The following is a 16,630-nucleotide window of genomic DNA, read 5'->3' on the forward strand; positions in this document are numbered from 1 at the left end:
CGGTACTTCTAATGGTCAAGTTCTTCTCCTTGAAGACCTCTTAGTGAGGATTTACATGAGTCAGCCACATCCAGATACATGGACAATGGAACTGCTAAAATGGTGCATGAGCAAGGGAATCCCCACCAAACCCGAACAGGATTCTTGCTTTTGAGCCAAGTCTTCGGTTTTTGGGGCAATCCCCCGAACTTCGTGGCCTCCTGCCTCTTTAATGCTACGAAACGAAGCAACAAGCGGCGTACTGAAGTTAATTGCTCGCTTATAGGCGAAAGAGAAATAGTGTTCCTTTAGGTTAGCGTTCAGTCACAAACTCGAACACTGCAATCGTAGGATCTGATTTATATCCTCTCCGTGTATAGGCGGGCACCATGGGAATTATTAAAGGTAAACTCAGTATCTGATAGGGTTTGACGCCTATCTCTAAAGGCAAATGCAACACAGTGCTAGCAGGTTGCATATTTGGGAATGCAACTCGCGTTAATTTTATGGGCCTCAAAATGCGTAATGTTTGGCTGAAGGCACAGTTTCAAGCTTTTCACCTCACCGGTGCGGGCGGTTCAAAAGCGAGGTAGCTAGCCATCAAAAACATCATGGCTAGTGGTAGTCAGCTTCCTGTGATAGAACCGTTCGTGCAAAATGTATGTCTCGAGCACACCGACATTGCAGGAGCTTGCATATAGTAGGGTGTTTTATGCAGTCCACTTTGGAAGTGTTACCCACCTCTAATTTTGCTACGGTTGCGTTTGATTTTTACTATTTCACGAATTGTGGACTACGGCGGCTACAGCTAAAACGATACAATTAGGCAGGTGATGGATGGCACCATGCTGAGGACAGAGAAACTCGCAGAACATTCTTTTAGAGGTGGTGCCTTCAACTCAATATTTGAGCTTTTCATTGCTTATTACTACTGAGGCAAAGCAAATGACTCTCCGGAGGAAAGATACATCATGGTGGTGCTGCTGCTGCTGTTGTTGCTGCTGCTCTGGCTGCACACTGCAAGCTGCAGCCGACGAGTCATGGGGGCCCCAATTTCCACCCGGCACTTCTTATTTCGATTCTCTTGGGTTTTACATCCAGAGGCCAAACCAAACACCTTATGCCTCCATTGTTTTAGAGAAAGTCTGTGCTAAATAATTGGCCAAAGTATTCTCCGGTACTTGGCTCAATGCGTATCAGCAACAGCACCAGCACCAGCACTCCCCTCCAGGTTGTCACCGCAGATCTTAGAGCCGCCAACAAAACCTGCTCTCCAGCACCCAACCTCTAGCCCCTAAATCCTACATCTTGGACTGGGAATCGTACATCATGGGCGTATTCGCCAGGCGTCTCGCGTATTCGTCGCTGGCTGTGGGGGCCTCTACAGCTCTAGGAGGGGCCTTCCTCTGGCGTCGGCACAATAAGGGAAAAGTCCCCGAGGGCACAAAGTACTATGTTACTCCTACAGGGCCCTCAGGGGCATCGGGGGCCCTGGCGGGCCCCCGCAAAGCCCCTTATCTGCCACCATCTCGAGAGGAAATGATCGCCAAAATGAAGCAAGACAGATTTGATGTACTCGTGATTGGAGGCGGAGCTACGGGTAGACTGTTGTTGCCTCTGTTGCCGTGGTGTCTCTCTCTGGGTGCTACCGTGTGAAGGAGGTGTTTCTGTCCGTGTTTAGCAGAAATCTGCCTTCGCGGCGGCGCGTGCATACATGTCTTGTGTGGACACCAAAAATTCTGCATGTTTCTCAATGTGAACCAACCTTTTTACCAACTTGCTCTGCATACTTATCCTCGGCTCTAGCGGAAACGCTCACGAGGCTCCTGCCTTCTGTGCAACGTATCTCCATGCATCATGTAGACTTCTCTGGCAGCTGTGCGACTCTTGCTCATCGCTTTCTGCTGCAGATGCGTGTGCATCTCTGGCGCTTATTTTTACCGCCTGCAGGCCCACTTATTTTGAACTTGTATGACGGAGATGCCGTAGCACCCCTGTGTCTCCCCTGTACCTCTGGGTGTATTTGCAGGTGCTGGAGTGGTATTCGATGCCAGCGCTAGGGGCCTGAAGTGCTGTCTAATAGAACAGAATGACTTTTCATCTGGAACTTCGGCCAAGAGCACCAAACTCATACATGGGGGCATCCGCTACCTCCAGAAAGCTTTCGAGGAGTTGGACTTTGCACAGTGAGGGCGACAGAAACTTTCTCTTGGTTCTGTATACAATGTCATCTTTCGGCTAAATCACAAAGATGTCACGACTTTTTTCTCAGCGGTTTTCTGGTTTCTGCGGGGAGAAGGGCACCTAAAAGGATAGCTGCTTTTAGTTGTCCATGGGTCCCCAGTTATTTTATGTATCTCAGGTCCTGTGCGTTACCCTTCACGTGTCTGTCGTTCTAATACATACTTTCTGCGTGCCTCTCTCTCACTGTGGATGCTCATCCTCGCTGTATTAATGGCTCTTCTCTCTATGAAAACCTTTCCGATTTTACTCGGTGCCTGCCCATGCGTTGTTCAGTCTCTAAGAACCTCTCTTTGCCTCTGGCTCGTACTGCTTTTGTGCGCCTTTCCTTGCATCTGTTTCTCTCAATCTCAGGCTCTCACTGGTGTGCGAAGCATTAGAAGAGAGGGCACACATTTTACAGGCAGCTCCGCATATTGCGCAGCCCCTGGCGATTCTGATGCCTATCTACAAACTCTGGCAGATCCCGTATTTCTGGTTAGGCGTCAAGGCGTATGGTTTCATTGCCAACCTTGTCTGTTGCGGGGATACCGGTGAGGATGCATACATCAACGAGCCGCTCTTCGCAGCGTCACTTGATGCGATCGATGATCCGTTGATATATGCACCATCATCCAGCCGTATTCCCGCCATTCGTTGTTCCATTTTCAAAATGATGTTTTCAATACCGCCTTTTAAAGCTTGTTCACTATTCTCTCTAAAATACTGTGCTGGCGGCCCCTTCGTTATGTGTGTGTACATGTGTACGCACCCTTGCGCTTCTCTCCCCCGTGTGATGGTGACCCCTCCTTGCGTGCATATATATACATATATATATATATATTGAACCTCATGTGTGTGTCTCTAGTAGTTATATTGAGCTCTTGGTACTACTCCTGCGGCCTTCTGTGCCTCTTTGTCTCTCGCCACCTCCACATCCAACGCTTTCCGTATATATTCTTCCGTGTGTTCAGCAAGCGAAGAGGCGACACTCTTCACACGTGCCTCTCGTCCTACACATACACACACATACACACACACACACATGCACACACACACTACGCAGCTCGGTGATTCGTGGGTGGCTGTGTGTCTCTCAGAGGTGCCCCCCACCTCGTACCTCCCTGCTGGCACCTCGGCCTTTTCGATGCCAGTGCTTCCTGCTCGAGGTTTGAAGGGTTCTCTCTTGTATTTTGATGGGCAGATGAATGACAGCCGCCTCTGTCTCTCCCTTGCCCTCTCCCCCACGATCCCCGGCTACGTGGAGGGCATGCAACAAGCTGCGGCAGCAAACCACGTCAGGGCCAAGGAGTTTATCAAGGATGAAAACAAAAAGATTGTCAGCAAAAGGCCTTTCCACCCTCGCTCTAATCACAGGCTTTGCCTTCGCTCTTTGTGTTTCTTGCTCGACAGGGCCTCGGCCCGTCTGCTTCATGCTAGGGGTGACGCCGCTGCAACGAATTCATAGTCTTGCGCTGCACAGGAAGGCGATAATAGCCCATGTTTTTGCCTTTTGCTCCATCCTTCCAAAAGCCTCCGCCTTGGGGCTTCCCCTTCTTCTCCCTCCCTCCTTCGCTTGCACTTAAGCTTTCTTGAGAATTCGTTGCATCCTGCTGGCTGGTCCTGTTGGGTGTGTTGGTAGATCGGCGTCCGGGTTGAAGACAAAGAGGCCAACGAAGAGTTCATCATCTACGCAAAAGTAGTTGTCAATTGTGCAGGTGCCTCCTTTCGCCCCAATAGTGGTTTTAAGCTCTAGAGGCCCCTCCCCCCTCCCTGGTGATGTTTCAGCGCAGCTTTCCCGTAAAGGCCCACTGTCAGGTTGCTAGGCCAAAGAGGGAGCCACCAGGAGCTTGCGCTCATCGCTTACAAAGTTTGTGCACATGTGGAGACTCTGGAGCTGTGTTTCCTATTTTCTGTTCTAGGCACATCCTGTGTAGCGGTTCATAAGGTACAGGCACTGCTTCGACAATTTTGTGCTGCAGGGCCTCAAGCGGATATCGTGAGGAAAATGGACCATCCAGATGCACCCTGTCTTTTGACACCGGCATCCGGTATGTCTCTTCGTGTCGCATGCAGCATGTTTGGCACTTGTTACGGGGATCTTGCTTGTGCCTTGCGGGCTAGGCTTTTGCGTCTAGAGTAGGGGGTGTGGAGGGGTTCCCGTGTAGTGGCTGGTATGTGGGCAGGGTTTGCGCAAAAGTTGTTTTTGGAGTCTGCCAACATGGGGACTCGCTTTCGCGTAGAGAGAACGGTGCTGGATTGCACAAGGGTGTAGTACCTACCGCTGTAGCGATTGGCATGGCGCGCATGCAGAGGGAACACATGTAGACGTCTGCTGGTGTTTTTTGCTGCTGTGTAGGTGCACATATCGTGTTGCCACACTGGTATACGCATCACACGCCTTTTGGTTTGCTGTTGCCGGAGACGAGTGATGGTCGTGTATTATTTCTGCTTCCTTGGGAGGGCCATACCATCGCGGGTACAACCGACGCTCCAGCCGTGGAGTCTGAGGATCCTCGCGCGAAAGCTGCAGACGTAGATTTCCTGGTAGAGGAAATTGCCTCATATTTGAAGGTGGACGCAGACAAAATGCGGTCGGTCTCTCGTGCACAGTGTAGTTCGTTTAAATAATACCTTAGCAGGGAGTACGTCTTTTTCTTGGGATGCCTTAGTTTGACTTTGAGGCCTATAGGCTTCGTCTTTGCGTTAATTTTCTATGCGTGAGGGTGGGTACGAATGCGATTGCGAATGTAAGTGCGTGTATGTATGTGTGTATGTACTTAGGTATGTGTACTTATGTATGTGTATGTGTGTGTATGGGTATGTCTGTATATGTGTATGTATATGTATGTATATGTATGTGTATGTATATGTATGTGTATGTATCTGTATGTGTATGTATATGTATGTGCGTGTGTGTGTATGCATATGTATGTATATGTATGCGCATGTATATGTGTGTATGTATGTGTATGTATATGTATGTATGTATATGTATGTGTATGTATATGTATGTGTATGTATATGTATGTGTATGTATATGTGTGTATGTATGTGCGAGTCTGTGTATGTGTGTGTATGTGTGCCTGTGGTTTTGGTCTGTACATGTGCTGTCTCGCCCTTGGTACCGTGGAATTGTCCTGCGCAGGGTATTTTGAGAATCCTTGCGATCTGTCGGCGTTTTGAGTTTTGTTGTGGCATGGGATATTGGTGAAGCTGTGTGACCAAAAACATTCCTTTTATTGATGTTCTCGGTCCTTATTCTCTGTCCGCTGTGCACTGCACGGCCAGTAGCACTGTTTTCAGCGTGTGTACCAGAAAAATCCCTTTTGCGGTGTGCAGAGCGGACATCCAGTCTGTGTGGTGTGGCAATCGGCCCCTAGTGTCTCAAACGCCGTCCGCCCAAGACACTGCTGGAGTCGTGCGTTCCCACACAGTGCTAGTCGACGAATCCTCTGGCCTCGTGAGCCTCGTTGGAGGCAAGTGGACAACGTACAGGCGCATGGCCGAGGTACGTAGTACGGAGGTTGTGGCGCGCGGGAGGGAGCGACAGGATTTGACGAGGGCAGCGTAGATGTGTGTGCATGTGTATGTGTGCACGTGTGTGTTTACGGGGACCTGAACAGAGGCGGCATGAAGTATCTTTGCAGATCATCCTGTAGAATTATGCGTGTTTAGGCTGACTCGGGGTGGGGAGGGGCCGTGGGGGGACTTTTTTTGTCGGTGTCTTGTCCTAGAACACCACACAAGACATTTTCGTCCACCATCTGGTGCCTGCGTAGAAGCCACCAGATATTCGTTGATGCGCTACGCCACAAGCCTTTCTGCTGGCTTTCTATCTTATAGGAACGCCAGTTACCACCAGTGGCGATTCTGCGCCTTTTGTACACAGGACGCTGTTGACAAACTTCTGTTGGTTCACCATGAGAAGGTCGCCGCCTCGACTCCTTGCAGAACCAAAGGAATGAAAATACAGGGGGCCGTCGATCCCCTTGGCCGTCTGAGTCCAGCTGTAAGGCAGCTGGTTCTTCTCCTGTGTTTTTTCAGGGCACTTTTGTCTCTTCTTTAGGAGGTTTTCTCCTAGCTTTTGTTAAGCGGTTCCTCCGCCTCTTGAGATCTCCGGTGCCTGCGCTTCAAAGTGGCCGCTTTTTGTTTTCTCCCGGATTTCCTTCTCCTGCATAGAGACGTTCTAAGCTGCTCTCTGGAGGCTACGCGCTTCTTTTTTCCTCGCCTTGTGAAAACGTCTTCGATGCCGTACTTGGAATGTGTTTCGAATGCCTACGTACCTCAGGACTGTCGGTTCAGCAGCGGCAAGCTAGAAAGCGAGTTGGCGTCTTCCTTCCCTTCTCTCTCTTTCGAGCAACGAGCCCACCTAATCAGACACTACGGCTTCCTGTCACGGGACGTCCTCTCTTTAGCTCAGACGGAGGGCCTCATGGATCCTCTAGTAGAGGGCCACCCGTATCTGAAGGCAGAGGTTGTTTTTGCTTGCCGGTAAGCACAAACAGGCACCAAGAGGGTCGTAGTAAACCAGGGTCTGTGGCTATGTTGCTCCACTCATTTGCACTTATGCATGTGTAAACACCACTACTCCTAGCTCTACAACAACAACTACTACTACCACTGTTTGTGGCAACTACATCTGCTAACGTACATTATACATGCTGATGAACGGCACTATACATGTAATATCGGGTTTAAAAGTCTGAATCAACACGCAACAAGCACGGAATACCGCGTCTCACAATTGCCGTGAGGGAGGCCCTTGCTGCCCTTGTGTGGCTTTCTCAGAAACGAGCAGGCGCGGTCAGTTTGCGACGTCCTTGCACGACGGCTACCTCTCTTTTTCTTGGATCAGCAACAGGGTCTGAGGGCGATAGATCAGGTGCTCTGGCAAATAATCAATAGGCAGATTTTCAAGACACGACAGCGCAGTGCAGGCCACACGAACCCCCGATCAACTCGATACAGTGCATTGCTGCATACACAGGCGCACAGTCCAAGGCGTGCGTTACCATGCCCGAGTGGTGTTATGGCTTTTAATGCGTGTTTCTGCAGGTGTGCGCCCTGATGTCCAAGGAACTGGGCTGGACTGCCACGATAGCCAACAAGAAAAAGGAAGAGGCCATCAATTATGCCAAGACATTTACAGTGTGCTCTTAAGGGTTCCTTTCCATAACAGCCATCCCCCGGCTCGACTCTAGAAACCGGCTGGGAAGCGCAAATTATTTGCATAGTTACGGGCCTTCTCGGTAATCTAGAGAACGATACGTAGTGGATCGGAGAGGCTCTGCTCAGCATTCATGTGTCATCTCGTGTACACCTTGTAGATGCTTTAAAATCTACCCAGGGCCTCCATTTTTACGTCTCTGGGGTCCTTGTTCTCCTAATATGGGCCCCTAATAACGGGGCCTTTCGCGGGACCATCTGTATAACATCTCCGATTTAGGAAGGGGATGTCACTGCGCTTTGTTCTTTCCCGTAAAGGGGGCCCCTGAGGGGTCTGCCCCCCATTTGGCTTACAGCTCCCGTGTGGGCCCCCAAAATCCACCTTATTCATCCGCTGCATGCGAGCACTTTGTGCCGGGGTTCCACCTACGTTTTTTCTGTCGAATGGGGCGTTTCCACCTGACGCTGATGGGGACCCCCATTGTTTGCTGCAGTCCTAAGTGCGCGCATCTGTTTGTTGTAGCAAAAAAGATGTTACTTGATTCAGTCTCAAGTTGTTTAGAGACCAGCGCTAGTACTAAACAAGAAAGCTAGAAGCCACAAAACTGGAGGCCCTCACGTTGAGTAAGGGCCCAACTTCCCCCTCCCATTCGTGCTCTGGAATGAACACTTTCAAGAGTGCACTTTAAGAGCACCAGGGGGATCAAGGGCGTAAGCCTCGCCCACTCGGGGTCGCACCGGAGACGAGCCTGAGTATGGAAAACCGCACACAAGAGCCAGGCTACCGATGCACCCATGCGACGTTAGCTTAATGAAATACAAAGAAGGGCCCCTGCAAGTGGGGCTGGGCTGGTGTTTTGGAGTACCACTGCAAGGGTGCGCAAGGGCGTTTCAGAACGTCTTCTTTTGCGCCAAACTGAATTATTCTTCCGGCGTCCAACACCTGCAACAAACCACTCCACGCAAGTGCTCTCCTCAGGGCTTTTCTACATCAGCTACTGGCTGTCCTTGAGCCCATATACTCTTCCCGCATTCAGCTTTCTCTGCACTAGAGGACCTCCATCTCAGCCTGTCTGCCACTGCGGTCTTTATCTGCATTGACACCTTCGTTCCTCTGCATGCAACCTTGGCCATGCCTCCCAGAAGCGCGCTCTCCGGAGCCTCTAGGGGTGCCCAAGGCCTGTTCTAAGTCCCTACCGGCGGGCAGTAAGGGGCAGCACCAGTAATCAGCAGCAGACAGAACGCTTACCATAATATGATCAGCAACTTCAAGCGTTCCAGGTCGGTGAGACACGAAGAGGCATGTCTCTCCACGCAGATTCTACGACGCAAGTGGAGGGACATTCCAAGTAGAAGCAACATAGCAGGACAAGAACACACTGCAACTGGCCAGGGAGCATAAGTCGTGTAATTATCAAATAGGAACTGCAACGAGACCGAAAGAGGCTCGACGCGAGACGGGTAGTGGGCGTAGTAGCAGAAATGCAATTAGCACTATCAATAATGCACCTCCTTGATGTTATGCAAAACCTGGCGCTCCGTGTCAGAGTCTAAAGATGATGTGGCCTCATCCAACAGTACCACCCTTGGCACCTTATAGCCTCCACTTTCAGTGTCACATCCTGTAACCGGACTCTCTGTAGGGGCTTGTTGAGCATGCTGTAGCCGATAGAGGGCCATCGCGAGGCAGACGCGCTGTCGCTGTCCCCCTGAGCACCGCAGCCAACCGCAGAGCTCAGCGCCCTAACCGCTCAAGACCCATAGAGCTAACAAGCAAATCAGTCTAGTGAGCCACTGGGATTCAGCAGTACGAGATACACACCCGAGAGGACAGTGCCGCGTTCATCCAGTGGGGTCTTGAGCCCCATTGGTAACGTAGCAGCAAAGGGGGAGACACAAGCGGCGTCGCAGGCCAAGGTGAGGGGCAGTAGAGGGCTTGCCGCTGAAAGCAGAGAGGGCAGACGCAATGCACAGGGAAACGCCTCTACGCTGCGTATTTCGGAAACGCCTGCGATGGTGGCGAAGTTTATATGGACAGGATACGCAAGCCAGCAACAGCACAGCTCTCGGTCAAACAAATGCAACGGCACGCATGGACCCGTATCCCAGCAAAGCTTGCGGTGCGTACAGATACACATTTGGTGTCTAGGAGTACAACACGTGCACGGGTACATTAAAAAACGCGCAATATAGCAATCACGAAAACTGAACGTATACGCACAAGAGCTGTATTCATGGATATTCAAGATATTGCACGAATATATACATATATATACATGTATACATACATTTATGTTGGCGCATAAATTACCACCAAAGTTACACGAAATTGTACACAGTTCAGAGGAGGCAGAGAGAGTAGTGGACAGCACGAAACCCAGATAAGCAGCCCAAATCCAAAGGCCAAAGGAAAAAGACGAACCCCCACATATTTCCTGGTGTGCCAGCTGGCCATAGCGGATATGCGACTCTAGTAAGCCACCCGATACCAAGAGCGAATCCTGTACTACAGGTATGACCTACAGGCATACCCAAACACATACGCATGCAGCACATGCCTTAAATACAACAGCAGCTGGTCAACAATACCCGAATGAGCATATGCACTAGCAGCTGAGACAAATCTGAGAATTTAGGGTGGTAGTCTCGTCAGATTTTCAGCTTCTCGTGTGTCTATCTTTTTCAGCAACTTTCAAGCTTTAAAGTCTCCAGTCAGCATTTTCGAAAAAATATCGAAAACCTAGTTTCTTACAAGTGATCGAATAAAACGCTCATCAAATGCATTTATTGGGACGTTCCCTAAAAGGATGCTGCCTTTCTGAGGTTCATAAAGGCGCAAAAGAAGTGCCCCCACTGAACTCTTTCCACTCCCGCTGGGACCTACATCACAGTAGCAGCAGCAGCTCGAAATCGATCAAATCCAAAGCTAACAAGACCTGCCGTGAAGCAGCAACCTGCTGTGCGCTGTGCCACAGGTGTGTCCATTTCCACGCGGCAGTTTAGGTAAGTGAGAATGGCTAGTATGGTTTCGCAGCAGAAGACGGGCCCCTCTTAAAAGCCTTTTGAGATATCCCCTTAGAGACGCACAAAGAACCCCCTGAGTAACGCGTGAACGACGCGGCTTGCAACTTACCGACAATCGCAACGGCGGCTCCTGGGGGAATACAGAAGCTTAGGCCCTTTAAAGCCCACTGGCCATTCCTTCCTGGATATGAGAGCCATACATCTTTAAACTTAAGAGAAAACCCACTGTGCTTCGCTGCAGCCTCAGCAGATGTGGAATGGTGCTGCTGCTGCAGAGCCTTCTGGAAGCGATCCAACTCCTTCTGGTAGTTCAGGGAGGAGCCAAGAGGACTGGGCTTGCCCCGAAGTAGGAGTTCTAGCATTTCGTTCGTTGCAGCAACTGCACGGGAGGTATCACTCCAGGCAGTCGCGCAACCCTGGAGGGAGGACCCCACGATTGCCGAGTACAGGGCGAGTGACATAACTTGGCCTCCAGTTAAAACGCCTGAAGCAGCAGAAGCAGTAGTGGATGCAAGAACTACTAGCAGCCCAGATATACTGTGAGAAACGGTAGAGAGGTCAGAAAAAAGCCCTCCCAGCCTGCACAACGGTCCACCTCAGCGAAAATGGCAGGAACCACAGGCAACAACAGAGAGAGACGACACATGGGAATGAACAGACCTTGAGCCACAAGGGAAGATGCGGCATACACAAGATGTACGAGGAGACCGGAGCCCGCAGCAAATACAAAGGCGTAACGCCACGCAACAGCAACAGCGCTCTTTTGCGCTGCAGCAAAGACATCCCGGAGCTGCAGGTGGCACATGAGGCAGCAGAGACATCGACAGATACTGGAGCACGTGGAGCAACCTGCGGCGATGGTCACAACAACGCACACTCCTCGATCAGCAGCAGCACACGAGCAATAGCAGCGGCATATTTGCTACGCTCTAACAGGCACGCATACCGCAGCATCGAAAGCCTTGATCTCCAGGGCCTCCCCGTTGAGGCTCCTGAGCTGTTTTCTCGAGCTCAGGGCCCCCGTGGCCCGCTGGAGAGCCACCTGCAGTGCCCGACTGTGCTGCTGCTGCAGTGCCGCTACACGCCTGGCTGACAGCCGCAGTAAAGCGGCTGCAGCAGCTATGGGCAGCAGTAGAGACATCAAGAAGGTGAAGGGCGCGGACATCCAGCAGAGACCGATTCCTGTTTAAGAGGTACGCAAAAAAATGCAGAATACAATCATTTGATAAGAATCAAGGACAAAACGCAGCAGGCTGCACGGCAAGCAGCAGTAAGGTGCATGGGGAAGAGGCCACGCAAGCAAACACGCACGCAAACACGCGCACACAGCATACCCCAAAGAAAACGACCCAGAATTTCCAAGCAAAGAAAAGGGGCCACAGAGAGAGGAAGCCACCATGGAAAGCCAGGAGCAAGCAACATTTTAGGGAGCTGCACCGTACAGAAGTGAACGACGCCGCAGACCGACAGTGTGCACCTAGAAGCAGCGAGGGTCACATCAAAGACTACACAAACCACACAGTAGGAGACTCGACTACAGCAGGACGAAATCTTAGACGGCTACTAGGGGACCCCAACACACAACCGGAGAGCAAACCAAGGCAAGGCCAGAAAATATGAGAAAACGGGAGAGGGCAGGACAGAGGAGGCAACAGGACAAGATGTACCTTCATTACAGCATCTAGGATTATCAGGCAGAAGCTAGGAGCTCCTACGTCAGACCTCACCAATGACAGAAGTCAGGGCGCAACGAAGGCCAAAGGAGACATCGACCAAGACCCTACTGGCCGTCACCACGTCCTCTGAATATAAACAACGTTACAGCCCCAAAGTCTTAGCTGTTTTTGAGCCTGTTCAATGCATTCGGTAGCAAAGCAGGAAGCAAAGTGCGGGAGAAAGGGTTCTGCAAAGGGCGTATCGAGATGCTTAGCGAACCCACGTGACATATACTTCGCGAGGGCCCCCAGCGGCTGTTGCTGAAAGTTCTCTGTGGGGTGTTGCAGGAGCCGCCGGAACAAGCCTGACCTCAGCGGACATGCCAGACGCTCTATCTGCGAACAAATAGTTCGCATCCCAGTAATAGTCACTTCCCTGCGCAAAAGAGGCCCTTTTAATCGAACAGTACGTACACCTGGCCCTACTTGTGGCGGTCGAGTCCCGAACACCCACCTGTCCCCCCACCCCTTGAAGGCCATGCAGCCCCCTAAAATCTCCTTTCTTACCGTAGACTCCAAAAGGTAGAGGCGCATGAAGGAGGTGGCAGCTCCGATGGCACCCAAAGACAAGCAGAAGCCCAACCGGGCCCAAGGGGTCTTAAAGCCCTCCTGCAGGCCCTTTCGGAGCGCCACCCACCTGGACTCAGATGCTGCTGTGTCTGTCGTTTCTAGACACGCGTTTACACCGCTTTCCAGCTCTCTTGCCGCTGCCATGGTCGCACTTGTGCCGTCGACTGTTGCTGTCGAGCTGCCCTCGGTGCGTGGGCGCGATACTTCATCGTCAGTGCACGGCAGCACGTGTGGATCCACGCTATCTCGTTTCTGAGCTTCCTGATGCTGCTGGTCTTCTTGAAGCTGCACCGGTGGTGCCTGCGTAACTGCGTCGACAAGCTGCCCTACGGCCAACGGTAAGAGGAGTTGTGCCCCGCTGCTGAGCAGCAGCGCACAAATAATGCCACCGATACGAAACTTCTCGCCCTTTATAAACGTCAAAAGGTCCCAAAGTGTCACACGTGGGCCCTCCTGGGGCCCTGAAGTCCCAGTCTGCAAGCCCTCCACAGTAGAGGACGACCCCTCCGTTGCTCCTGATGACGCTCCCGATGAAGAATTTGACGGGGGGTGGAGAGGCCTTCTATCACTAGACAGGCCCCCACCAGAGCTCTGATGCTGCTGCTTGGTTTCATGGGAAAAGGCTCTGGAGTTCCCTTCATTGGCCTCTACAAATAAGCACCGGGAAAACGCTGGCAGGGCTCGTTGCGGGCCCCCAAAGGCAACAACCGACTGAAATAGGGGTCCCCTCTCACTTACAGACGATGTGAAAGTGGAAAGCAGAGCGTCACACTGATGGAAGCTGTGATTTGCTAAGTTACGTACTGATGGGCCCCTCTTGGGGCCCTCCAAGGCGCGCTGAGGAGCATCAGCACGCAGCTCCCATCTTCCTACACAGGGAAAGACCATAGATCGCATTCCCCCATGCAAGCGCAGATTCCAGGGCAACCGTGCAAGAATAGGATGTGCTGACAAGGCCGCTGCGTGCCCTGAGGGGCCTCGTAAACGCCATGGTACCCACTGCTGCATGGCATCGACGGGGGCCCTCACAGGGGACTGCTGAGCTCTAGCTAGGGCCCCACCGAGCCTTGTGGCAGCTGCCGAGAGCTCAAGTCTTGATAATTCCCGCAGGGCCACAGGAAGCTCAGGGCGGGGGTGTATGTGCCATGGCAACCTCAGGTGAACGGTCTGCTGGGATCGCGTGAGAAGCACTCAGAGCTTCTGCGAAGCTGTTCAAAGTGTAAATGAATTTTGCATGGCAACAAGAAAATTATACTGCTTGAGATGCTGCTGCTATGGTATTCGGAAGGCTCCTCCGTTATTGTTGATGTAATTGTTGCTGCTCACTTCATGATGACTCGGCTACCCAGCGCTTGATCTCCCTAAGAATCCCATCCCTGCCTTCGTGGGGAAGCCCATATACAGCTCTGACCTGGATGGAAGTTTAGATGTGCTGAGTTTCGCGTAGAAAAGGAAAATCGGCGGGAGAACGTGGGGCCCCATGTGCGTGCCCGTTCCCCGCGGGTCGACTCGGGGCCGTTGGCTCCGACTGCACAGGAAACCGGAATAAAACCCGAAACTGCTAAATAATAAGGCATATTGTATCCAACGATCATTTGTATCTCAGGCTTGGGGCTCGGATGCTTTGTCATTATTATTTTCTGCTTTCGCCTTTCAGGGTACCTTGCTCGGACTTGTTTCGATGTGCGGCAACTTCCAAGCACATCGCCACCTTACAGCAAGGAGGAGCCACTCTGTTTTCCAGTAAAACATACGTAGTGACAAAATAGCGCAGCCTGGAGAGGGTGGTTAGAAGTGGGTTATATATTAATGTGCTAGGAATGAACCAAAACGGGACACCGCCTAAGAAATCAAAAAAGCACACGCACACGAACTTGTGTAATATAAAACGACCTTGGATGGCTCGCTGCGCGCTTCTAATATGAGGAGTTACCTGGTGCAAGTAGAGGAACTGCAGTGGCACGGACGAAAACACCTGAATTGCACCTGCCTTTAGGGGCATTCGTTGCACAGTACACTGAACTTCCTTTTCCTTCAGTCAGCACAGCCGACCTTACGACCCACCACCAAGGCAGCGTTTGACTAGCTAAGATGAGTCCGAAAAAATGTGCAGCAGTGGGGAGATGTGGGTCAGCAACAAAGTACAAGTCCCTGTGATTTAGCCGCTGTGTCGAGGTTTGAAAAGGGCACTTTGATTTCCTGAATGGTGAAGAGACTGGTTCTCACAACGGAACCCTTACACAAGCTATACGATTATAATCAGAAGACTGCACTGCGCCCCTTCCAATAATTCATAGAGGAGCGTGGAGATGCCAGTGCACAATATGAATAGCCCGGCATTCTGTAGTAGCCCTTTTCCTCAACTGTACAGCCCCAATCTGCCCTCATGTCTCTGCTGATCATTCCAGTATCCGGGGAATAGGAGGCAGCAATTACGGTATGTACTGCTAATGTACTTTTTACTATGGCCGTCCTCAGGAGTTTTCCTGTAGACGCATCTTTATTGAGGGGCGCAGGGTACACATTGAGGCTTTCAACGAAGTGAGCATTTAGGGGCTTCATAAATTCGAAGTTTGCAAAAAATACCTGCACCCATATAACCCCTAGAACTATGGTCAGTGTATTCTTTGTGGGGAAGCTACGACAAAGTCGTGACGATAATGTCAACGCGTATGAACACACTGAAAGCACACGGATACAGAATGTATTTGTCCGCGACGTTGTCGCCACACCATCCCAGCAAAACTCGGCTGTCCACGCCCATCCATAGAGATCTCTGGATCTAAGCCAGTTTATTGAATCTAGTGTACAAATGGGAGACCGCCGTCTGTAGGGCACACACGAGGTCAACTGAGAGTGGCAGAAGCTGTTATGCACAGCAGCGATGGCTAACCAAACGTATCCGCAACGCCATAAATTTCCGTACCCATCCATGCATATGGGTTAGACGGCAAACATTAGTAGAAAGGTTAGGAGACCTCGTCATTTATAATATATGGTACTAGTTTGCTCGCAGTGGGTGGCACGAATTCTGACATGAAAAATCCTCCGCTTTCGTATCACTAGTCCTGTACTGAGAGAAGTACTTCAAGAACGGCAGAATAACGGTGATTGCCGAACAGGCACTTCAACATATTGTAGGCAAGGCTTTTTAAGACCCAAGACCAAAAGAAAGCGCCACGGTTTTGGTATAGTTTCTTCGTACTCGGGTCTATTCCCGATCACCCTGCTTGAGCACAACTACTCTATCAGAATAGAAAGGTAATGGATCTGCCCTCTACCGTTTGATAATTCACAGCTGGTACAGTTTAATATGCTTCCAGAATATCCTTTCAGAGGGCACCCGTAACAAGCAATGGCTGCAGGAGGCTTGAAGTGGCATTATATGGATGTACTCAGGGGCCTCATGCCCTTCAAGCCCAGTGTGGTGTAAGGTTTACACAGTGGATGCACAATGGTCTCGACTAAACCTAGGGGAACTGCTTAAAGCCTTTGTTTTCTTGCACAGAAAGAGCTTCTATGACATCAGGCAAAAAGGCCTACGTTGAATTCAGGAAGACATACGACTCTAAGCGTACTATGCAATGTGAGCGACGTGCAAACCGCGTTTCGAGACAGCGAGTTGCTTTCACTTTAAAATATGCTGTTGCAAAACTGGAAGCACACGAGGCTAGAGTGCATCAGCTCTATACGATACCTATTCATATGTAGAGGCAGCCTATCGTGTCTGAATGTTGCCTTTTCCATGGAAAAGTATTACTGGAGGGACACCTGACTTGACCTGTCTCTCCCTAAAAGACAGTTAGTGCATCATATTTGTGACTCCTTCCCCTGTTTGAAAAAGCTTTAGGAAGTCTTAATAAGCTAATATCAACATCATTTGGTAGCCGGCGAAATGCGATGGAAGCCATAGGCGCTCGCACTAAGCCACCACGGCATTCCGTAGCGAGCAA

The 16,630-nt window shown here is 50.9% G+C and overlaps 2 protein-coding genes across 2 annotated transcripts; one reads left to right on the forward strand and one right to left on the reverse strand.

Moving 5' to 3' along the window:
* Positions 1–1,308: 1,308 nt before the first annotated feature.
* On the forward strand, positions 1,309–7,362 carry LOC34622526 (probable glycerol-3-phosphate dehydrogenase, mitochondrial). The gene is made up of 12 exons (XM_026334965.1): positions 1,309–1,579; positions 2,009–2,165; positions 2,575–2,753; positions 3,300–3,538; positions 3,842–3,917; positions 4,182–4,250; positions 4,559–4,793; positions 5,542–5,710; positions 6,092–6,211; positions 6,491–6,693; positions 6,991–7,084; positions 7,258–7,362. Exons 1-12 carry the CDS (start codon positions 1,309–1,311, stop codon positions 7,360–7,362), a joined length of 1,917 nt encoding a protein of 638 aa, XP_026190750.1.
* Positions 7,363–8,071: 709 nt separating this feature from the next.
* Positions 8,072–15,611, reverse strand: LOC34618574. Its single transcript, XM_026334967.1, has 14 exons — positions 15,042–15,611; positions 12,615–13,844; positions 12,332–12,443; positions 12,120–12,194; positions 11,339–11,574; positions 11,053–11,182; positions 10,502–10,876; positions 10,121–10,248; positions 9,791–9,887; positions 9,191–9,310; positions 8,899–9,077; positions 8,618–8,689; positions 8,235–8,311; positions 8,072–8,117 (listed from the first exon to the last, which is right to left on the reverse strand). Exons 1-14 carry the CDS (start codon positions 15,609–15,611, stop codon positions 8,072–8,074), a joined length of 3,447 nt encoding a protein of 1,148 aa, XP_026190752.1.
* Between the last annotated feature and the right edge of the window lie 1,019 nt (positions 15,612–16,630).

Source organism: Cyclospora cayetanensis, unplaced genomic scaffold (assembly GCF_002999335.1).
Source record: "Cyclospora cayetanensis isolate NF1_C8 unplaced genomic scaffold, CcayRef3 CcayRef3_contig_55, whole genome shotgun sequence".
Classification (NCBI taxonomy): domain Eukaryota; phylum Apicomplexa; class Conoidasida; order Eucoccidiorida; family Eimeriidae; genus Cyclospora; species Cyclospora cayetanensis.

Bases quoted from the DNA above. Each gene is read 5' to 3' on its own strand.
- LOC34622526 (XM_026334965.1), top strand. From the start codon at position 1,309: ATGGGCGTATTCGCCAGGCGTCTCGCGTATTCGTCGCTGGCTGTGGGG. The intron at 2,166-2,574 runs GTGAGGGCGACA...TCTCAATCTCAG, and splicing joins GAGGAGTTGGACTTTGCACA to GCTCTCACTGGTGTGCGAAG. The intron at 3,918-4,181 runs GTGCCTCCTTTC...TTTGTGCTGCAG, and splicing joins AGTAGTTGTCAATTGTGCAG to GGCCTCAAGCGGATATCGTG.
- LOC34618574 (XM_026334967.1), bottom strand. From the start codon at position 15,611: ATGGATGGGTACGGAAATTTATGGCGTTGCGGATACGTTTGGTTAGCC. The intron at 12,195-12,331 runs GTGGGTTCGCTA...GTTTATATTCAG, and splicing joins CCTCGCGAAGTATATGTCAC to AGGACGTGGTGACGGCCAGT. The intron at 9,888-10,120 runs GTAAGAAACTAG...GTATGCCTGTAG, and splicing joins AGCGTTTTATTCGATCACTT to GTCATACCTGTAGTACAGGA.